The 22,070-nt window shown below is 40.0% G+C and overlaps 1 protein-coding gene across 2 annotated transcripts in view; it reads left to right on the forward strand.

Moving 5' to 3' along the window:
• Positions 1–331: 331 nt before the first annotated feature.
• STAM (signal transducing adaptor molecule) overlaps positions 332–22,070 on the forward strand; it is a 69,398-nt gene continuing 47,659 nt past the window's right edge. Inside the window, exons 1-2 of one of the 2 annotated variants that reach the window (XM_061436153.1) lie at positions 333–620; positions 16,376–16,460. In XM_061436153.1, coding sequence (XP_061292137.1) covers positions 581–620; positions 16,376–16,460 — 125 coding nt within the window. In that variant the 5' untranslated portion in view covers positions 333–580. Of the gene's footprint in view, positions 621–16,375; positions 16,461–22,070 lie in introns of both variants that reach the window. The other variant, XM_061436154.1, reaches the window with a different exon arrangement.

The raw sequence follows: 22,070 nt of genomic DNA on the forward strand, positions 1-22,070 counted from the left end.
TACTCAGATGAGGAAAGGAGTTTCCATCCTCCGCCCTAGGGACCACAAACTTGTGACCACCAACGGAGCACGGGGGAAAAGAGGGTTTCTCTCTACCCAGACGCGACCCCTTTTCTTTCTGCTCAACCTCTGATTCACGCTTGAGCTCGTTAGTCGTCTTTGGCACGCCTGGAGGACCCCGTCCTCCGGAGACTCAGGACCAAGGCCAAGTCAGGAAAGGCAGGCATCCCTGCCACTGTTCCCTGGGGCCAGTCAAAGGGGGTCCGGGCGGAGGGGGCTCTGGGGTTGGGCCGGTTTCTGCGGGGCAAGTTCGGGGCAGGTTCTGGACAGGCGAATCCCAGGGCACCCAGATTCCCGACAGGCTCCGCGCCCGGGGCCTTCAAGGCTCCTCCGCTCTTGCCGCCGCCGCCGCCGCCGCTGCCGCGGTTGCTGCGGGTCGGGGAGAGCTGGGGTTGTCGCGGGCCGCGGAGAGTCCGTCTCGGCCGCTCTTTTTGCCCGAGGAGACTTCCTTCCTAGGTCGCACCCTGACTCCCGTGGTGTCGAGGAGGAGTCCCTGCGGACACCTCTGCACGAAGTGGAGATGCCTCTGTTTGCCACCAATCCCTTCGATCAGGATGTCGGTAGGTGCTTCTGCAGCCCCCTGTCCACCCCTCGGCGGACCGCGAGCCCGCTTGGCCCGCTCCCGGAGGACGGTGTGGACCCCCGGGCCGGGCGGAATCCTGCCTCTTTCCTGAGGCTCTTTCTGTAAGGGTTTGGAGGAGGTTGGGGGCTTGTCGCATCTTCTTGAAAAAAAAAAGGGGGGGGGGGACTGAGAGAGCCTGGGAAATAGGCCTGGAGCTGGGCTGTGGGTTCCTAAAGAACTGCTGGAAAAGTGGGTGTCGAAGGCCGCGGAGGAACAGCTGGTGTGGCATCTGGTGCTGGGACATTGCTCCTGGGAGGACAGAATCCAGAGCTAGGGAGTCCCAGCTGGCGTAGGATGATAAGCTGTGTGATGAAGGGTTTCGCGGGCACATGTCAAACGTTGGGAACTGGGATAATGTTTTAGGTTAGCTTCCTTAGACGACTTTAAAATCTGTTTTATAACTGTACGAGGGAGAGCAAGGAGAGAGCTTTGGTTAAGGGTAGACTCTTAAAGATACTGGGAGAGAAATGAAGATGGAATACTTGACAACAATATAAACACGCTTGAGGACCTGAGTCACTGGGCTGCTTTCCTAGCGTAGGTCTCAGTACTTTAAGTGTAGAAGAGGACCTGGGATCTGAAAATGCTAATTTGTTCTGAATTTGAAATACTCTTTTTTTTGTTTGTTTGTTTCGTGAATCACAGGTTTTAAGTACTGACTATATCAATTCAACAGGTTAGCTGTGTGTGTGTGTGTTTTCCTGGTCTGAGGGTAATAATGACAGGAGTTTGAGTTTTCCCTGAGAGAATTTTGGGGTGATTTGAATCCACTTAGTAACTACCTTGGCGCACAGGAAAGCAGGTTAAATACCATGTCTAACTGTTACAGTCAAGAAAAATAAGGGCGACCTTATGGAATTGCTATTTCTATATTTGCATAGTTTAATTATGAAAGGTTTGAATTTGCTTTTTAATTCCCAGCTTACAGCCTGCCACTGAAGCTTGAGGGTTTGGGTTAAGATTAGAAAAGGTTTCACTCCTGTCCCCGCCACTGCCTAGCTCAGAGGGAAATCATGGGCAGGTTACTTAAGTTCTTTGAGTCCTGGTGTCCTCATCTTTAAAGAAAAGGAAAATACATCCTGTTTGTGGTTCAATGAGATAACATGTATAGAGGATCTCCTGCAGTGCCTTTAGATAGTAGGCATCAACTCAAAGATAACTTTTTTGGGACATTTTAAATGAATGTCCTGCATGTTAGCAGTTGATGGAGCTTTAGAGGTCACTAGGAGTATTTAATAAATAAATAATTGGGAAGTAACATTTAACTTAATAAGTACTTAGCACACACTGTTTATAGGACACTTCTCAGTGACAATAGAGATAGTGATGAATAAGAGACGTGATTGCTGCTCTCAAGCAGTTTTATAACTTACTACATTAATTTCCAGGGCAAATGGTTAAAATAAAGCAGTTTCTTAATACCTGCTCCTTCTGTTTCCATCACCTTGATCTAGTTTTCATGGTTGTATGTAACCGAGCTTCCACCTACCCAATCATCTTTATATCCCATTGCCCTTTGAACCCGCATTTCCATTGGATTCTTAATGTCAAATCCTTTCCCAGTACCTGCACCACCCAATTCAGACGCAGGCTCCTTCTTGCTTTTACACTTTTGCTTGTATTGTTTCTTCTACCTTTCTGCACGTCCTCATGATTAAAGGCCAACTCAGCATCCAGCTCATACCTGAATCATATCCTGATTACTCTAACCTAGGGTTTCCATAGGTGACACTACGAACGGTTTGGACCAGGTGAATGTCTTTGTCGTGCGTATCTATCCTCTGCAATGTAGGGTGTTTAGGAGCATCCCTGACCTCTCCCGGCTTGATGCCAGTGGCACCTCTCCCCACCCAACCCACAGCTATGATTTAAAACATCTCCAGACACAGCTAAATGTCCCCTGAGGGCACAAAATAGTTTCCAGTTGAGAAACATTGTTCTATCCCACTGTTGTTGCCACCCTTTTCAGACCTCCTGCAATACTTTTTGTCTTTACTAAATTATTTCATATTAAAGGTAGTCATATGTTGCGTTGCTCCTTAACTCTTACTTGTCGCTACGGAGGAGATGCATTATAAAAGTTTGTTGAATTGAGACTGTATCAGTTATGGTAAGCTTCTTGAGTATAGGAGCATTGTTTTGCTCCAGAAAAGCTTACTTTTTCCTTGTTTGTTTTTGGCTGCTCTGGCTGGTGACTGGCAGAGTCTTAGTTCCCTGTCAAACCTGTGCCTTTGGCAGTGGAAGCAGAATTCTAACCACTGGACCACCAGGGAAGTCCCAGAAAATTTTACCTTTTAAAAGCTAGGTTTTAGTGTTTGGATCAATTCTTTCCCCATGATCCATGTATCAAAATATCATGAAAAGTTGTCTAAGAAGACTTGCCAGAAACTCCCAGTAAATCATCCTTGGACAGAGTCCAGTAGACTCCCATTTAAAATTTTATTACTAGGATAGCATGCAGAATATAGTATGTATAATACATTTAACTATTTCTTCTCACTTTATCCATCAGTGAGCATGTCAGTGATACACTCTCACTAACTCACTTGATGTATTTATCACTTAACATTAGCATATACTTTTACCACTTAAAAATTAATTGCCATTAGCTTTATTCATCAATAAACTGGTAAACTGAAACCATAAAGCAGAAATTTACTGATTTTTACCACGAAACATTTTACATAAAGAAGTAAAATACTGAAGATAACTTTTCCTTTGAAGAAATGCCTCAATATGTTATTAGAACATATGCTGCCTGAGGACAGGGCTTTTTGTTTGGTTTGTTCACCACTATATCCCCAACATGTAGACCACTGTCTGGCACTAATAAACATTCAGTAAACATTTATTGAACACATGAATCTCATTTCAGATGTTTTATTTCTTGCTCAGTTGAACTCTTGAATTATAAAGATAACTCATTCCATCAAGCTTTTATTTCAAAGTCCCTGGTGAATCCCATTTTGCCAAATCCACTGGTCAATTCCTAGTCCATTTCTTTGTTGATCTCTTAGCATTCCTGTTTTTGATGTACTTCATTCTCTTGGTTTCTAGGACACCAAACTTTTTCTAACTTTCTGCTTAGTTCTTTTTAAGTCTTTTTGGCTTCCCTCTCTTTCTCTCTCTCTCTTTTTTTTGTGACTTCCAAATGTTCGGTCTTAGAACTTATTTTTTGATATATTTTTTTTCCCCTTTGGAGTCTTACGAGGCGACTTAGCTTAGTGTTAAGAATTCAGACTCTGAAGCTGCACTGTCTAAACTCAATTCCCAGGTTAGCTGCTGACCAGCCATGTAACTTTGCTTAGTTGCTGAAATATACTGTGCTGTGGTTTCCTTATTGTTAGTATGGGAAATAGAGATAATAACAGTGTTTGGTTTCTTCCCCAAACCTGCTCAGTCCTTCATCCTTGCCTGTTTCAATAGATGGCATTGCTGATATTTACTGTCACTCATTTCTAATGTCTGCTGCTGCTGCTAAGTCGCTTCAGTCGTGTCCGACTCTGTGCAACCCCATAGATGGCAGCACACCAGGCTCCCCTGTCTCTGGGATTCTCTAGGCAAGAACGCTGGAGTGGGTTGCCATTCCCTTCTCCAGTGCGTGAAAGTGCAAAGTGAAAGTGAAGACGCTTAGTCGTCTCCAACTCTTAGCGACTCCATGGACTGCAGCCTACCAGGCTCCTCCGTCCATGGGAGTTTCCAGGCAAGAGAACTGGAGTGGGGTGCCATTGCCTTCTCCGCTCTGATGTCTAGGAGTCATCATTGATTCTCCTTTTCCTTCACCCTCCACATCTATACTCTAAGCCAGTTCTTCTGGCTCTCCTTTAAAAATATATCTAGAATCTCATCACTTCTCCTTCGCTCATGACTGTTATCTTACTCCAGTCATCCTTCTCTCTTTGATAGACTGTGGCAGGAGCTATCGGCTTCTTTGCTTCCGTTCTTGCCGTTTTCAATCAGTTTTCATTTACAAAGATCCATGTTCTTTTAAAAGTCTGAGATACTGTCATTTACCTGCTCAGAATCTTCCAGGACCTTCCCATGCCACTTATTGGGAAATGCAAGTTCCCAGTGTGGCTCACAGTCTGGTCCTTCCTGTGTTCTGATATTATGATCTCCAGACACTTTCATTCTAAGCTTCTTGGTTCTCTGTACACCAAGCTCATTCCTGCTGTGGTATCTACGTTGTGCTGTTTCCTTTGTGTAGGACATTCTTCCTCCAAGTATTTGAAGATTTTATACTCATCAGTTGTTCGAGACTGTTCAAATAAGTTTCTAAGAGCAGCTTCCCCTAATTTCTTTCTGTAAAACATCCATCTTCACCCTGCGTCCTTGTTCCGTTTTGTTTCTTCATTGTACTCAGCTACCTCCCGTTGATTGATAGATTGATTCTCTCCTGTGTAGAATATAAACTCCTGGAGGATGAGAAATTTTCAGTTCTGTTCCTAGTATCATAGGGCCAATGCCTGGTACATAGGAAGCACTCAATATGTATTTATTAAATAATGAGTTGTTGATATTTTGCTCCCTCTCTGGCCTTGCCTGTCTATTTGGTGTTCTGTTACCACCTAAAAAAATCAATGTCAGAAAACTGAGCTTATGTTTCCAGATGGGTTCTTTCTTAATTATGTAGTTTATTTTATTATGTTCTAGATATCTTGGTTTGAAACCCAAGAGACATCTTTGAAATCATTACCCTGCTTCTGCTGAATCATCATGTCTTAGTTTTTATAATAATGCATTTGCATTTGTAGTCACACTGTTTTGGTCCAGTTCATACCCGACAATCTTGGACATGTTTTGTTAGCCCAGTCAGTATCAAACCACGAGTTTAATTTTCATAAATGTCAGTATCACAGTCTCCTGCAGTTTAGTGTGAGGGAAGGACCTTGCTTGGGCTTTGGGTTTAAACTGCAGGTACAGCATCAGCTCTTAGTAAGTGGGCAGAATGTGGACTTTAAAAACACACAAGATTCTCTTTACTGGAGTTGAATATTCAAATTTAGCATGTTCAGAATTACATTCAAACTTTTCTTCTTGAGTATGCTTTTCCTCTATTCTGATGACTGGTGCTTCAATTTACATAGTCACATATGTCAAGAGCCTGGATGCCATTCTTAAATTCTGTAATTGTCATTTTCTAGATTCTCACAAGAAATCCGTGCTGTCTGCTGTGAGCCGGGTACCCTGAACTTGCCCTCAAGGATTCTGGTGCTGCCGTAGTCTGTGTGCTTCTAAGTTTATTCATCTGTCCCTCCATTCATGTCTCCCATCCTTTTTTCCCTCACTGCCTCCACCCAGGCACATTTAGCTTGCTCTCTGATGAGTGGTTCAGCAGCTGTCTTATCCCTGCTTCCAGTCAGTCCCCAGTTATTTTCCAGGTGACAGTGATATTTCTAAAATGTAAATGTGATCTTATGGCTCCTCTGATTAAAATAGTTGAGTGAATCTACAGCTTTCCACAGGAATTTGTACTTTTCAGCATAGCATATATGACCTAACCCTAGTCTCTTCAGCCTCTACATTTCTCCTCAAGGCATATTTCCTGGTTGGTTTTATACCATGGCTTTTTCGTTTGTGGATTCTCTGACCTGACGTACTTTTCTCTTCATTAATCCCCATTAAAGGCTCTTTTGAGGAGCTGATGCACGTAAAGCACTCACCCCAGTACCTGCGCAAGGGATACGTTTCAGATCCTCTTATAATCAAGTTAGACAACAATTTGGAGGGGGCTATTCAGCTTCTGTCTTTCAAATTTAATTAACTTTATAAAGATCCCTGGGCTAGTAAATGGCTGAACCAGAATTCAAGTGCAAGTTGTCTAACTCAATCTTTACTCATACTAAGTAGTTGGTAATTGTTAGCGGAATATAAGCACCCTCTGTAGGGCTTTCCAGGTGGTGCTAGTTGTAAAGAACCCACCTGCCAATGCAGGAGACAGAAGAGACGCAGATACTATCCATAGGTTGGGAAGATCCCCTAGAGCCTTCTAGGGATAGCAGCCCATTCCCGTATTCTTGCCTGGAGAATCCCATGAACAGAAGATCCTGGTGGGCTACAGTCCATAAGGTCGAAAAGAGTTGACAGGACTGAAGCGACTTAGCATGCACACACTCAAGATTCTAAGCGGTGGAATCAGTTATTGTAAAACATACTGGGGAGGAAAATGTGAAAATCCAGAATACAAATCTGTTAAGGGTCTGCTGTCCACTGGGTTAAGAGATTTTCTACTCAATGTTTCTTCTGTTCCTGTTTTACTTCTCCTGTAGGTTATTCTTTCTGTTGCGTCTAGGTTTTCATTTCTATCTTGGGCTCTTTTCTGAGACACTTTCATGTTTTCCTTTGACACCTGCTTCCCTGTCTGGTCTGGTTAGAAGAGCTTCAGATTGCTCTGCCAATAGGATTTCCAGTGCTCAGGATGGACAGGAAAGTTAGGTGAAACATTCTGGAAAACTGAGTCTGATGATCTCCAAAAGAGGATGACTTCTTTAGGACTTGTGTTTTCCCTTGGCTGATTTGATGAACTCTTATATCTCCAGACTGACTGAATGAGTCTTTTTCCTATAGCCTGAACATGGTACACAGTCATCCTGGCAGCACCTCCCCAAATCTCTAGCAGTCATAAATTTTGAGAAAATCAGAAGTAGCTGCTTATCAGAAAAAAGTTCTTCAATCCATTGAGAAGACTACTGAAATTCAGATGAGGCTCATTGTGTGATTTTTCTGGGTACTGCTAGGCAAATTCTCAGTCTCTTGTTTTTGAGTATAATGGTAAGGATAATCTGAGGATAAAATGAGATCATTATGAAGCTTTGAATTCTTTGGAAGCAAGTCTGTTATATTTGCTTGTCACTTTTCCCTTTCCCACGAACCCTGTTTTTTGTCTTAGAAAATGAAGAGTTTTGACGTCGCTGTTTACAAATCCATGTTGAACTGCTCTGATAGTTTATATTTTTCTGATTTAAAAAATGTTTATTATTTTACAGCCTAGAAGAACTGAGCTATTGCTCTTGATCTTGAGGCAGCATCAGTAAATAATGTGAATAGTTTTAGTGTTCTGAGATGAGTGGCATCTCTGATCTCTATTAAGATTGAGTTAGATCCTGATCCTATTTATGCATAGGAAAATGTTTAGCATAATATCTGCTAATGACTATACCAGACACCCCTGCTGCTGCTGCTAAGTCGCTTCAGTCGTGTCCGACTCTGTGCGACCCCATAGATGGCAGCCCACCAGGCTCCCCCGTCCCTGGGATTCTCCAGGCAAGAACACTGGAGTGGGTTGCCATTTCCTTCTCCAATTCAGGAAAGTGAAAAGTGAAAGTGAAGTCGCTCAGCTGTGTCCAACTCCTAGCGACCCCATGGACTGCAGCCCACCAGGCTCCTCGGTCCATGGGATTTTCCAGGCAAGAGTACTGGAGTGGGTTGCCATTGCCTTCTCCAAGACACCCCTGGATATGCCTTAATTCAGATCATCCTTAGTTATGATAATAGACAATTTGTATTTGATCAGACATAAGCTTGTCACTTCTAGTTAACAACTATTTACTTTTTAGTAAGTTAGGTTTTAATAAGCTTAACTATTATATATTTTTTTGCTGTTTTTAAAAAATTTTGATATTTGGCAAAACTAATACAATTATGTAAAGTTTAAAAATAAAATAAAATTAGAAAAAAAAATTTTATTGGAGTATAGTTGATTTACAGGGTGTGTTTGTGTATAGCAAAGTGAATCAGTTATGCATATACATATATATATGTACTCTTATTTTTAGATTCTCTTCTCATATAGGCTGTTACAGAGCATATTGTATTATTTAATAAATAAACTGATAGATTTCAAGATTTAAGTGTATTCTTTTAAAAAATGCACTAAGCTTTTACAAAATCTGCTTGGCTACCAGTCAGTAAGAACGATGAATTAATTATTTAAGTGCGCTGCCAGATCAGAGTGATAGCCTGCTTTCCTTTTCTAAGATGAAGTACAGTCATCCCTCAATATCTGCAGGACTTCCCATGGACACAGAACTGCAGATGTTCAAAGTCCCTCATAAAATGGCATAATGTGTTCATATAACGTATGCATATCCTCTCATAGACTTTTTTTTACAAGTTGGAAAAGATGTTTTTACCATAGAAAATTTTTAAAAATATTCTTTACAAATACTGAACACTTACAAATTAATAAGACACTTAGGTTTAGTCACTTAGTCGTGCCCAACTCCTGTGACCCTATGGACTGTGGCCTGCAGGCTTCTCTATCCATGGGATTCTCCAGGCAAGAATATTGTAGTGGGTTGTCATTTCCTTCTCCAGGAGATCTTCATGACCTGAAATCAAACCTGGTCTCCTGCATGGCAGGCAGATATTTTACCAGCTGAGCTACAAGGGAAGCCCTAGGACACTTACGTAGATGTACAAAAAGAGAGATGGGCAAAGGCCATGAATATGTATGTCACAGAAGAAAAATACAAGTAGTTGATATAAACAGTATATTACACTTGACTCACTAATAATTAAACATAGAGAAACTACAATAAATGTGAAATATTTTTATTGTAAAGTTTAGGCAATTCTGAAAATTAGCATATTTTTTGGCAGTTACTAGTGCTTGATATAAGTATCTGGTTACAAAAAGAAACCTGCAATCTTAAAAAAACACATTTAAAAAAATATGTATATAAAAGTAAAGCATTGGAGGGCTTTTCTGTAAACATGAGATCTTTCCTTTTCCTGCCAGTGTTTCCTCCTTTTCCAGTTATTTTGAGAGACTTGTTCAATCAGTCTTATTGAACCACACTGACCAAAGGCCCTCAGGGGTTCTGGAAGGAAAATTCAGATTCGAGGTATTCAAGAGAGTGAAGAAGAAGCACGTGTCCCTCTGAGTTCATCCCAAAGGAGATGAATACTCCCATATACTTTCAGTCAGGGGTCCCCAGCCTCTGGAATCTAATGCCTGATAATCTGACATGGAGCTGAGGTATTAATAATGGAAATAAAGTTCACAATAAATGTACTGTGCTTAAATCACCCCCACACCATCCCCACCCCACCCCTGCCTTCCTGAACTTGGTCCCTGGTGCCAAAGAAGTTGGGGACCACCGCTTTAAATCATCTCTAGATTATTTGTAATGCCTAGTAATACGTGTTCTTGCCTGGAGAATCCCAGGGACGGGGGAGCCTGGTGGGCTGCCATCTATGGGGTTGCACAGAGTCATGACTGAAGTGACTTAGCAGCAGCAGCAGCAGCAGCAGCAGCAGTAATACGTAAATGCTATGTCAATAGTTGTAAATACAGTGTAAGTGCTGTGTAAATAGTCACCCATGCACAGCACATTCAAGTTTTGCTTTTGGGGACCGTTTGGAATTTTTCTTTTTCTGACAGTTTTGACCTATGGATGCTGAATCTGCAGACTGTAAATGTTAGACTGGAGGATCTTGTTCGGGATGACTCACTCAGTCTTCTTGGGTGTCAAATGGTTTGGGGGTTTAATGGGGCAAGGTTCTGGGACTCCTCAGAGCAGTTCCCCTTGGATTTACTTCACACGTTGGGTTTCTTTTAAGATAAATTTTTCTTAGAAATGGTTGAATAATAAAGGATTTGACTAATCTTTGTCCATGTTTTCTGGAAAGTGTTAGTCACTCAGTCGTGTCTGACTCTTTTTTGAGCCCATGGGCTGTAGCCCGCCAGGCTCCTCTGTCCATGGGATTTTCCAGGCTAAAATACTGGAATGGGTTGCCATTTTCCTTATCCAAGGGATCTTCCCAACTCAGGGATCAAACCCAGGTCTCCTGCATTGCAGTCAGAGAATCTTTACTATCTGAGCCACCAGGGAAAAGTGAAAGTGAAAGTCGCTCAGTTGTGTCTGACTCTTTGCTACCCCACGGACTGTACAGTCCATGGAATTCTCTAGGTCAGAATACTGGAGTGGGTAGCCTTCCCCTTCTCCAGGGGATCTTCCCAACCCAGAGATGGAACCTAGATCACCCAGAGAAGGGAACCTTTAAATCCTTGGAATTTCCCAAGTGGTAGGAGCATCTTTCATATTTATGGTGGGTTCCTGGGACAGTCCTTTGGTTTATACTAGTAAAATCACTCAGTATGGGGGCTGATCGCTCCAAAAAGACTAATCTTGTGATTAGATGGCTGGTGCTTTGAGTCACATAGTATCAACTGGACCTCCACAAAGGAGTAGGAGGCTTGGAGATGGAGTTTCAGGAGGCGGCCCCTCATTCAGTCAACAATACCTTCTTGATGAAACCCCAATAAAAACCGTGGACACCCCGCCTCCATTGAGCTTCCTGGTAGGTGATCCACAGTGACATGCCAGGAGGATGAGGAGTCCTGAGGGTGCAGAAGCTTTGCTTTTGAGTTCCTCCCAGGCCCAGCACAATGCGTATCTCTCCTTTGGCTGGTTGACATTTGTATATTTTATAATAAAACTGTAATTATAGGTGATTTTCTTCATTCTGAAAGTGGTTATAGTGAATCAGTGAACCCAAGGGGATAGTGGAAACCCCTGAATCTGTAGCCAGTTGGTCAGAATGCATGTGGCCTGGGAAGCCCAGAGCTTGTTTCTTGTGTCTGAAGTGAGGGGAGACTTGAAGTCCTGTACCTTCAACCTGTGAAGTGTGTGCTAACTCCAGGTAGCTAGCATTAGATTTAACTTGTAGAGGGTTTCTGCATTGAAAAGTAAAATTTGAAAAAAAAAACTGAAATAGATGTTACTAAAGGTCTATGTTTCTGTGACCCTTATGGATTCATATTGCAGTTGTATGATCAAGTTTAGCATTTATTGAGCGTTTAGACTGAAAACATGAATGTTCAAAGAATTACCCAAAGTAGAAGTTGTTATTTTTAAGGGATTTACAGTTATGGAAGCTTAAACAGGTCAATTTACTGTTACCATCTTGGCACACCTGCCAGTGAGAACACATTAAACAGCATTTCATCATTTGCTTTCAAAGTAGCTCATTTACTTTGTCTCCAGATTTATGTTAAGTTTCTCATTATAGTTTCTTCTTTTCCCTCTCCCAAACTATTTTTTACATGTTGGCAGCAGATTCATGTTTTTTCCCCTAAAAGTCAAACTCTGATCAGATTGTTTCCTTGCTCAAAATTTTCTTAGCTCTCTGGTGTTTCTTGAATTAATACAGATCCCCTCATGGTTAAAGCTCACTTAAAACAATTTAGTGAGTCTAGAAATTCTTTTACTTGTAGCTGCATCTTGCTTGCTTCATTTTTTTGCTGGTGGACTTTCTCAGGATTCCAATAAAGAGGCAAAAGAGAAAATACTCCAGACACAGATCTTTTCTACTGGTGCGGATGGTGACATAGTGTATCAGTTCAGGTGTTCTGGACTTTCTTGGTATGTTGCTGTTTCATAGTGACAAGAACTTTAGGTCTTGAAAGACTTAGTCTATAGTAACCTCGTTTTAGGTATAGAGTAAACCAACAAGGGGCTTCTCTGATGGCTCAGTGGTAAAGACCCCCACTTGCCAATGCAGGAGATGTGGATTTGATCCTTGATCAGGAAGATCCCTTGGAGAAGGAAATGGAAACCCACTCCAGTGTTCTTGCCTGGGAAATCTCATGAATAGAGGAGCCTGGCAGGCTTAAAGTCCACAGGGGTCACAAAAGAGTTGGACATGACTTAGTGACTTAGTTCTCTTTGGAGTTCACATGATTTTTTGTGTCAGTTACTTTGACACTCTCTAGTTAGGCACATGTATGTTAAGGATTTTTGTCTTCTCTGAGAATTGACCTCTTTATTATGTAATGCCTTTGTCCGTGATGATTTTCCTTGTTCCAAAGTTGGCTTCATCAGACATTAATATAACTAATCCCACTTCTTTGTGATTAGTGTCAGCATGCTGTTTCTTTCTCCATCCTTTTACTTTATATGTGTGTCTTTATATTTAAAGTGGGTTGCTTGTAAATGACATTTAATTGTATCTTATTTTTTGATCACTCTGACAATCTCTGCCTATATTTAGACCATTAACATTTAAAGTGATTATTGATATTGTTGGATAAACATCTACCATACCTGTTACAATTTTCTAGTTGTAACCCTTGTATTTTATTTCTGTTTCTGATACTCTTCGACCTGCCTTTGGAGTTTTAATTGAATATTTTATATGATTCCATTTTCTTTTTTTAGCATATTAGTTATATATATTTTTCTACTTTCTGTAACTGCCTAAGAGTTTACAATATATATATGCATTTACAACTAGTCCAAGTTCACTTTCAAATAACATTGTGCCACTTCAGTGATAGTACAGCTCACCTTCTAGTAACAAAATATTCACATTCCTAATTTCTCTCTTTTGTTCCTGGTGTCCTTGCTGTGCTTCATTTCATTTATACATATGCCTGCGCACACACACATTCATGTATGCATATCTCCTATATTCTCCCTGAAGAACTTCTGAAACATTTCTTGTAAGGCCAGTCTAGTGGCAGCAGATACCCTTGATGTTTCTTTATTTGAGAAAGACTTTGTCTTTTCCTTATGGATAATTCCACAGGATATATAATCCTTGGTTGGTGGTTATTTTCTCAATACTATTTCATTCCATTTTCTACTTGTTTGCATGGTTTCTGAGATGTCAGATATAATCATTCTGTTTACTTCTGAATAGGTAAGGTGTTTTCTTCTGCTGGCTTCTTTTTTTCTAATTAAAAAAATCTTTGAATTGGAGAATAATTGCTTTACAATGTTTTCTTAGTTTCTGCTGAATGGCAACATGTGGGAATTAGCTAAAAGTATGCATATACCCCCTCCCTCTTGGCCTCCCTTCCACCTCCCACCCCCCAGTCTCAGCCCTCTAACCCTCACAGAGCGCCGAGTGGAGCTCCCTATGTCACGCAGCAGCTTCCCGCTAGCCGTCTCTCTACAGATGGTAGTGTATAAAGACAAGGCTGCTCTCCCAATTTGTCCCACCCTCTCCTTCCTCTGTTGTGTCCACCAATCCATTCTCTACATCTGTTGGCTTCTTTTTTTTCCGCTTTATTTTTGATTTTCTGCTGTTTGATATGCCAACGTGTAGAGGGTTTGTTTCTTTATTTGACATTTATTGTACTTGGTGTTCCTGGAGCTTCCTGGATCTGTGGTGTGGCGTCTGACATTAATTTGGGGGAGATTCCGAATCATATTTGGTTCAAATATTTCTTCTTTTTCTTTTCCTCTTTCTTCTTTGGTATTCCAGTGATTCCTTTGTCACAGCTTTTATAGTTTCCCACAGCTCTTGGATAATCTGTTTCAGTGCCCCCACCCCCCTGCTCCGGCCCCCTCCCTCCATCACTTTTTCCTCTTTGCGTTTCAGTTTTGGAAATTCCTAGTGACATGTCCTTAGGTTCAGAGATTCTTGCTTCAGCTGTGTCCAGACTGATGATAAGCCCATCCAAGGATGTTCATTTATATTATATTATTGTTTGATCTCTAATATTTCGTTTTTAGAATTTCCATCTCTCTGCTTACATTGTCCATCTGTTCTTGCATATTACCTCCTTTTTCCATTTAGAGCTCTTAGCATATTGTCATGTTCTTTAAAAATTCTGGTCTGATAATTCCAACATCCTTCTCATGTCTGAGTTTGGTTCTGATGCTACTCTGATACCCTTCCAGTTGTGCTCTTTGCCTTATAGTGTGACTTGTCAGCAGCTGGATATGATATACTAGACGAAGGGACACCCGCCTTTAGTGGTGTGATGATCAGGTGCCGACTGTCCTGGGATTTGGGCTCAGTGAGCCTCTCTGCCCCTGGGGTTTGAATTCTCACATGCTTCTCAGTGTCCATCCCCTGCTCATCCCATTGGTGGAATGGGATGGCTCCAGTGGGCTGGAGTTGGATATTCCCCTTCTCCCACGTGGAAGGCTGGAACAAGCTAGCTTTGGGATTTCTCTTCCCACAGTTGGGTTAATCTCTGGTAAAACACTAGTTGGTTAAGACTGATAAAATAATTTCTCTTGAGGGTAGGATTTTTTAGGAAGAGAATACTCTGGTGTATTTCAGAATGGTCAGTTTCTCTCCCCCTGCTGGAAAAATAGGGGAAATTTTCTGTGATGTTCACCTTGAGAACCTGAAAGAACGGTGGAATTGAAACTCACAAAAGTATGGGAAGTCTTCTAAGCCGCCTCTTTTCTGGCGTTTTAACTCAGACTTGTGCACACTTAGCCTCCAGCAGTTTGATAATTTCAGTGTAGATTTTCCTCCCCTGGTACTGGTTCCTGGTGATGTTTGTGCTGATGAGCTTCTGCTCTGTTAAGTTGTGGTTCTGTGTATCTGCCTATTTGTATGTCTAATTTGGGGGCATCAGTTTGCCTTGTGACCTCACTTCTGAGGGCTCTAAGAAGAGTCGTTGATTTTTCACTTTGTTCAGTGTTTTACTTGTTAGGATGAAGTGAATACATCCAAGCTGCTTACATGCCAGACTGGAAAACTGGGGGGTGGGGAATTCCTTATTTTTGCTGCCTAAGTCTCAACTATACCTGGTGTCTCCCTGTCTAGAAAAAATTTGCTTTACCTACAGAAAGTAAACCATCACTCACTTTCTCGGAATAGGGAAGTGATATTGCTAGAGCCCTTGAGTGAGGAAATAGAGCCTGCCTACATTTCAAACAGCATTAACCCATTTTGCTAACTTGGAAGTGCTCTTTTTCTTCATTCTCAATTGCAATAGTTGAATTTCCTGAGGATTCAACAGACTAGTTCTTAAGCTTTTTTTCTTACTAACAATACATGGTTCACCTTTCTTGGGTCTTCTCAGTAGTTTACCATGGATCAGTGTTGTTCTGTAGCTTTTGAGATACTGTTGCTGTTACTGCTTCTCATGTTTTCCTTATCCTTGTGTGTTTTCATTAAAATTCCTTTATTGTAATGAAGAAAGGGGTCTAAATTAATGATTTGGTTTAATCTGCCATACCTCTGGCTTTTTTTATTTTAACTTGTCAAGTTTAGATTTAAGGGAAAATATTCAGTTAAAACTTGGTTTTCTTTTGTTCAGTGCCCCCTCCACCCTACTTCTCAGAATCCAAACTCAACAAATAGATAGTTAATTTAATTCCCTGGAACATTTTGATAGAGACATGTTCTTTGTCATGTTCCTTCGAGGGCAAGTAAAGCTAAGAATTAACTATGTAAATTAACTGTGAATTAACTATGCAAATCCTCTGTCTATGGGATTTTCCAGGCAATAGTACTGGAGTGGATTGCCATTTCCTTTTCCAGGAGATCTTCCCAACCCAGGGATCCAACCTGGGTCTCCCGCATTGTAGACAGACGCTTTACCGTCTGAGCCACCAGGGAAGCCACAGTTGTAAATAATTAGTGAAGCTAACTATTAACTATTGATCATGAAAGAGTTCTTTATTTTGGTCTTTCTGTGTGCAGATAGGGATAGACCTGTGTGTGTGTACATTTTTATAAAAAAAAATCAGTGGCCCCCCCTTTTTTTTAAATACCAAGTAACAAACAAATGAAGTGGGGAAAATAATTGTGATAGGTGACAAAGGTACCCACCTCTTTTTAAAGATAGACTTAAATATTTCATTAACCAGATGTTGATAGCTCTTGTGATTTGTTGGTCCTTGGTTATACTACAGTTTGGTAATTTGAATGTAGTCATTTACCGCTTAAAGACTTTTTAGAAATAATGTTTCTGCAATTTCTTCTTGTAATATACAGAGAAAGCAACCAGTGAGATGAATACTGCTGAGGATTGGGGCCTCATTTTGGATATTTGTGATAAAGTCGGTCAGTCTCGCACTGGGTAAGTGTTGCAGGGTTTCAAAGGATTTTTATTTTTTCGTCCTATTTATTAATGGGAATAAAACTGGAGTTAGAAGGTAAAGCTTATTACTACAATCACAATTTGGTTTGAAAAAAGAATGTTTTCACTAGTAAGATTTGAGGAATCATCTTGTTTAGGTTCTCCTTGTAACAGTAGGGACAGCATGACCAGTAACAGTATTGATATTTTAATTATTCACCCTTGTCCATATTTGTCTCCTAAAATCTAGTATTTCCCACTGATTTTTTAAAAGAAATTTTATTGAAATATAGTTGACTTACATGTTGTGTTAATTTCTGCTCTACAGCCAAGTGATTCACTTTTACCTATATATATTTTTCATATTCTTTTCCATTGTGGTTTATCACAGGATATTGAGTATATTTCCCTGTGCTGCACAGTAGGACCTTGTTGCTTAGCCATCCTCTGTATAATAGTTTGCATCTGTTAATCCCAAACTTCCACTCCATCCCTCCCTCACATCCCCTCCGCTTCGGCAACCACCAGCCTGTTCTCTGTGTCTCTGATTCTATTTCATATATAGGTTCATTTGTTTCATATTTTAGATTCCACATGTAAGTGGTATCATATGGCATTTGTCTTTTTCTGGCTTACTTGGCTTAGTATGATAATCTCCAGGTCCATCCATGTTGCTGCAAGTGGTATTATTTTATTCTTTTTTGGGGCCGAGTGATATTCCATTATATACAGACACCAGTCTTTATCCACACTCATCTGCTGATGGGTATTTAGGTTGTTCCTTTTCCCACTGATATTTAAAGTCATCACTGATTTCTCAGATACCAAATTTTTTGGTTATTTCTGTATTCTTGTCTTCTTTGTCACATCTTCACATTCGACTCAACTAATCATTGACTACGGAAAGAGACAGTTTAGGGAAATAGAATTGTAAACTTTTTGGCCTACAGACTTTTTGGTAATACAGGACTTTCTAAACAGTGCAGCAAGTGGATTAACTGAGTAGTGGTTTGCAAGGCGTATATAGAGTAATGGTTTCCTCCACTCCTGGGCTAATAACGTCCAGTTATGAGTAGCCACGTTTATCTCTTTGTGCCACACGAACGATGTCTTATTTATATACTTTCCTGTGAAGAATGTTTGAGAGCGCTGCTAAATCATGCTGGATTCTCCTGGTTGTAGTATTAACCCTCTGATGGTACCTTCCCAGGCTCTTCTTCAATCCCTTTTAAATAGACATAGTTCCTTAAACTTTCTCTGATCCTTTTTTTTTTACCCAGCACTTTTTCTTTTTTCTCTCATAGCTTCCAAGTATCTTTATGTGACTTCTATATTTTTAGCTCTGATTCTGTTTACTCAAGTACTACTCCCATGGATGCAGCATAATTTCAGAATATCCCATGTTATAAGCCTCAATCTCACCACCTAGAACCCTGAACTCATGTCCCTTTTTGCTTTAGACCTCCATTCCCTCCTTTGTCCTCACCTCTGTTAATGACAAGGTTATTCTCATTTCTGCTTAAAACCTCAGGTTCGCCCCTGCAGTCGGCTTCTTACTGAATTCTGTCAGTTTGATCCATGATCTCGCTCACGATGTTGATGTCATAGAGTCTCCTTAGTTAAGTTCCTGAACTTGGTCAGATTAGGCAGGAAAGTTTGTCTTTAAGGCCTTTCTGCCCCTTCACTTGAGGTCTTTTTAGCCTATAATGTGCTCCTCCTGGCAGGCTCCCAAAGTCATGGCTCCAAGCGTGGTCTCATCCATCCTCTTTGTTGTCTTTGTATTTTAGTATCCTCAGTCTTGTACTTTCCGGCCTGGTTGCTTCCTTAATTTAATTGAAGTTCAAGTAGCTGCTGCATGTTCCTTATCTATTCCTTTTTCTCTGCTTCTGTTGACTGCACTTTACTTGAGCCATCCTTAACCATGCTTAGACTAGTGAATTAACCTTCTGTCACTTCCTTCTGTCTTTTTCTGTCCAGTTTTTATAACCAGTTGTCATGTGACAACTCTGACCATGTTACTCCTCTGCCTTCCACTGAATTAAGCCTAGTAACCTCCTTAGGCCTCTGAATCATTTATTTTTCATTTACTTCTTTTGTACTCACTATTCTTTTCAATGGGCTTCCCTGGTGGCTCAGTGGTAAAGAATCCACCTGCCAATGCGGGAGATGCAGTTTCGATCCCTGAATGGGGAAGATCCCCCTGGAGGAGGAAATGGTCACCCTCTCCAGTGTTCTTGTCTGGGAAATCCCATGGATGGAGGAGCCTCATGGGCTGTATAGTCCAGGGGGTTGCAAAAGAGTCCGTCATGACTTAGTAACTAAACAGCAACAACACATTCTTTTCAACTCAGATATTTGAGTTGCCAGTGCTTTTCAGCTTTTTGTATTGCTTTTGGTCCCTCTGTTCCTTCAGTGGGGAATAGTCTCATCTCCATTCTCAGTGGTGTCTCATATCCTCCAGACCCACTGTGGATATTATTTCTTCCATAAAGCCTTTCCTTACCCCAATGACTGAAAATCTAAATCCTCAAAGCACGCTATCAAAACCATTCTTGTTTGAATTTTGTCTTGTGTAATAGTAATTTATATATGTCCAGTAGATGTAGATTTGTAGCTTGTTATGCAGAGGAAAGCAAATAGCCTAGTGGTTGAGGGCATGGCCTCTGGGATGAGATGCCTGGGCTGGGACCCTGCTCTGACTGCTTAGCTATGTCACCGGTGGATATAGTAACTTTAGTTTGCTACTTGAGAATAAAAACAGTATCTTTTTCATAGAGGGTTTATGGTGAGTGTGAGATTAGTTACTACATGCAAAGTGTTTTTAATAGTATCTGGAGCATGGGTAAGTGGGTGCACCTCTGCTTCTTTTTGATTAAAGTGATATTGTCTGACAGTTTGTTGAGGATGAGGTATCCACCTAGCTCCATCCCTGTGTGTTTTGGAGATAAAGCTTTTATCTAGCAGTGCAGTTGGAAAGTCCCCTCCTCTCTTCACCCCATCAGTTTTCATTTTATCTTTAGTTTGGTGTTCTTCATTTTGGAGATGCTTTTTATAATAATGTGGTTAGTGGCTTGAAATAAAAAGACAAACTCCCTTTCATGACTAGAAATGTTCCATATTTTTCTAGTTAAAAAATAAATTTGAACCCATCTAAAAATCCCATATGATACGTTGTGAGGATTTAAAGAGATCAATTTGTTTTTCTGCAACTAACATTATTATTAGAAACTCTAATTTGTTAATTTTATTTCCTGTTTTTTTCTCGTGATGAGAACTGTGAAAAGATGTACTCTCTCAGCAACTTTCAAACATACAACCAAGTATTGTAACCATACTCTCTGCGCTCTGCATTACACCCTCAGAACTTACTTATCTTGTAACTGAAAGTTTGCACTTTTTGGCCCATTTTACTCATTTTGCCACCCCTTGCCCACCCCTCCACCCTCCTGCAACCACCACTCTGTTGTTTCTGTGAGTTTGATCATATTAGATTTCACATACCAGTGAGATCGGACAGTGTTTGTCTTTCTGTCTTATTTCAGTTAGTGCAGTGCCCTCAAGGTTCCATCCGTGTTGTCCTCAGGTCAGGTTTATGTTGTCTAAGAACCTAGATATGTATTTAAAATGTACTAATTTGTTGCTTTAAACAGTTGTGTTTTATTTGTATTTTGTTGTTATCTAGTATCAGTAGGTTTAGATACACGCTCATTTTAAACTTTTTTCGTATTTACTTGAGAGGGCATTCTCTCTCTCAGTATTTTTCTTTAATATTTTGTTACCCTTTGGAGATTTTAATTGACATTGTGCCAAATCTGTGAATTTACTGGGGAAATGTTCTCAGCTTTGCTAATTTAAATAGAGGGGTGGTTCTTTTTGTTTTTTATTAATATTTTTTTCCTTTTCTCTTTCTTTCTTTTCCCTTTTCACTTATTTTTTCTTCCTTAATAGTAAGTTCTTGCTCTCTGGTTCCTTTAAAGTCTCATTACATTAATTTTCATGCAGTTATATGTTTATATAAATGTGATATCTCTTTCTAGCTCTTTTTAATAAAGAATTGTTTGAAAAAGACTATATAATAGTTGAGATACCATTGTAATCTCACTAGGGTTCAAAAAATGCAAACCCACAAAGTTTGTTTATGTGTGTGATTCCTCTTTCAAATAATGTTTTACATACATATCTGGTTATATTTTCACCTTCTTGCTGTGCCTTGACTTAATAGTAGGAAATAAGCATTAGGGCCACATTTTGATTTTCATGGGCCCTCAGCACTTTTGTCTACCTAGGTCCCTTTCTCCATAAAAAGCAATAAAAATATTTTATGGCTGCATTATTATAAAGACAAATGTATTATTATACATGAAAACATTTTCTTTGATCTAAGTTTGTGGCATTCAGTACATTCACATTATTATGAGATCATCTCCGCTGTCCATCTCCAGAACTTTTCATCATCTCAGGTGAACTCTGCTTGTCAAACAACTTACCATTCCCCTCTTGCCTTGAACCTAGTAACCATTTACAGTTTTGTTTTAATTGTTTTTAATCATTTTATAATTAGGTATATGGAAAACTCATGGAGATAGGGTTTATATTGTCTAGGAACCTAGATATGTTTAGTATGGGTTGGTGATGGTAGCATACGAATATTGAACATAAGTATTGTAGATTGTTGGTGAAGCATTCTGAGTACTTGGTGTGCTTTAGAAAAGGTTGAAACGTGTCACTGGTGTGAAAGGGAAAGTGGGCGTGCGTTTTCCTGAGACTGGTGTAGACAGGGCAGGTTGAAGTATGAAGTTCATAAGGTTATTCGTGTACTAGGCAACAGTCTAGGTTTTTTTTTTTTTAAAACATTGTCATACGGAGTTAATCTGTGATTTCATAAAATGTACAGATCTATTTAAGAGGTTGGATTTAGGGAAGGGGGAGGGAACTTTAAGAAAAGCACTTCTGTTTTGTAAGATTTGTTTATTTTAATCAAAATGATTTGTTACCAGCAATATATTGTAGAATTATTTAGTATATAAATAAAATAACTTATAGTAAAGTGTTTATCCCCTAAGAAAATAATATTTTAAAATCCTTCGGCCCTTTTTAAAAGAAAAAAAATTCTTTCTTGTAAACTGTTTTGGAATTGTGGTCATTTGGAAAAATATTCTCAAGTTCTAAGGGGAAATGAAGAGCCAATTATTGTGAAATTGCATTTACTCAGAGAACTGTGACCCAGGAACATGGTTCCAGCAGTCTTTCAGAAAACGCTCCTTAATTCTTCCTCTTTGAACCACACATATCTGTGTATTTGTTTGTTGATTTATAGAAATATTTATGCTTATATGAAATATGTACTTTTTTGTTTCAAAAATAGTTACTCACATGGCTGAAACATTAAAATAACTTTAAAAAGGTAAATATTGAGAAAATAACTCCTGTCCCTGTTTCTCTCCCCCATCCTCTGTAGGTAACCATTTCTGTTTCCTTTGTATCTTTCTATTGTTCCTTTATACAAATACAAAAATAATTTTCCCATATTGATAGGCAATAAACATTTGTAATTACTTAATTCCTTAATATCCTGTCACCCTAAAGTGTTTGAATATGCTGGACTTAAAA

The sequence above is a fragment of the Bos javanicus genome, chromosome 13 (genome assembly GCF_032452875.1).
Source record: "Bos javanicus breed banteng chromosome 13, ARS-OSU_banteng_1.0, whole genome shotgun sequence".
NCBI lineage: Eukaryota > Metazoa > Chordata > Mammalia > Artiodactyla > Bovidae > Bos > Bos javanicus.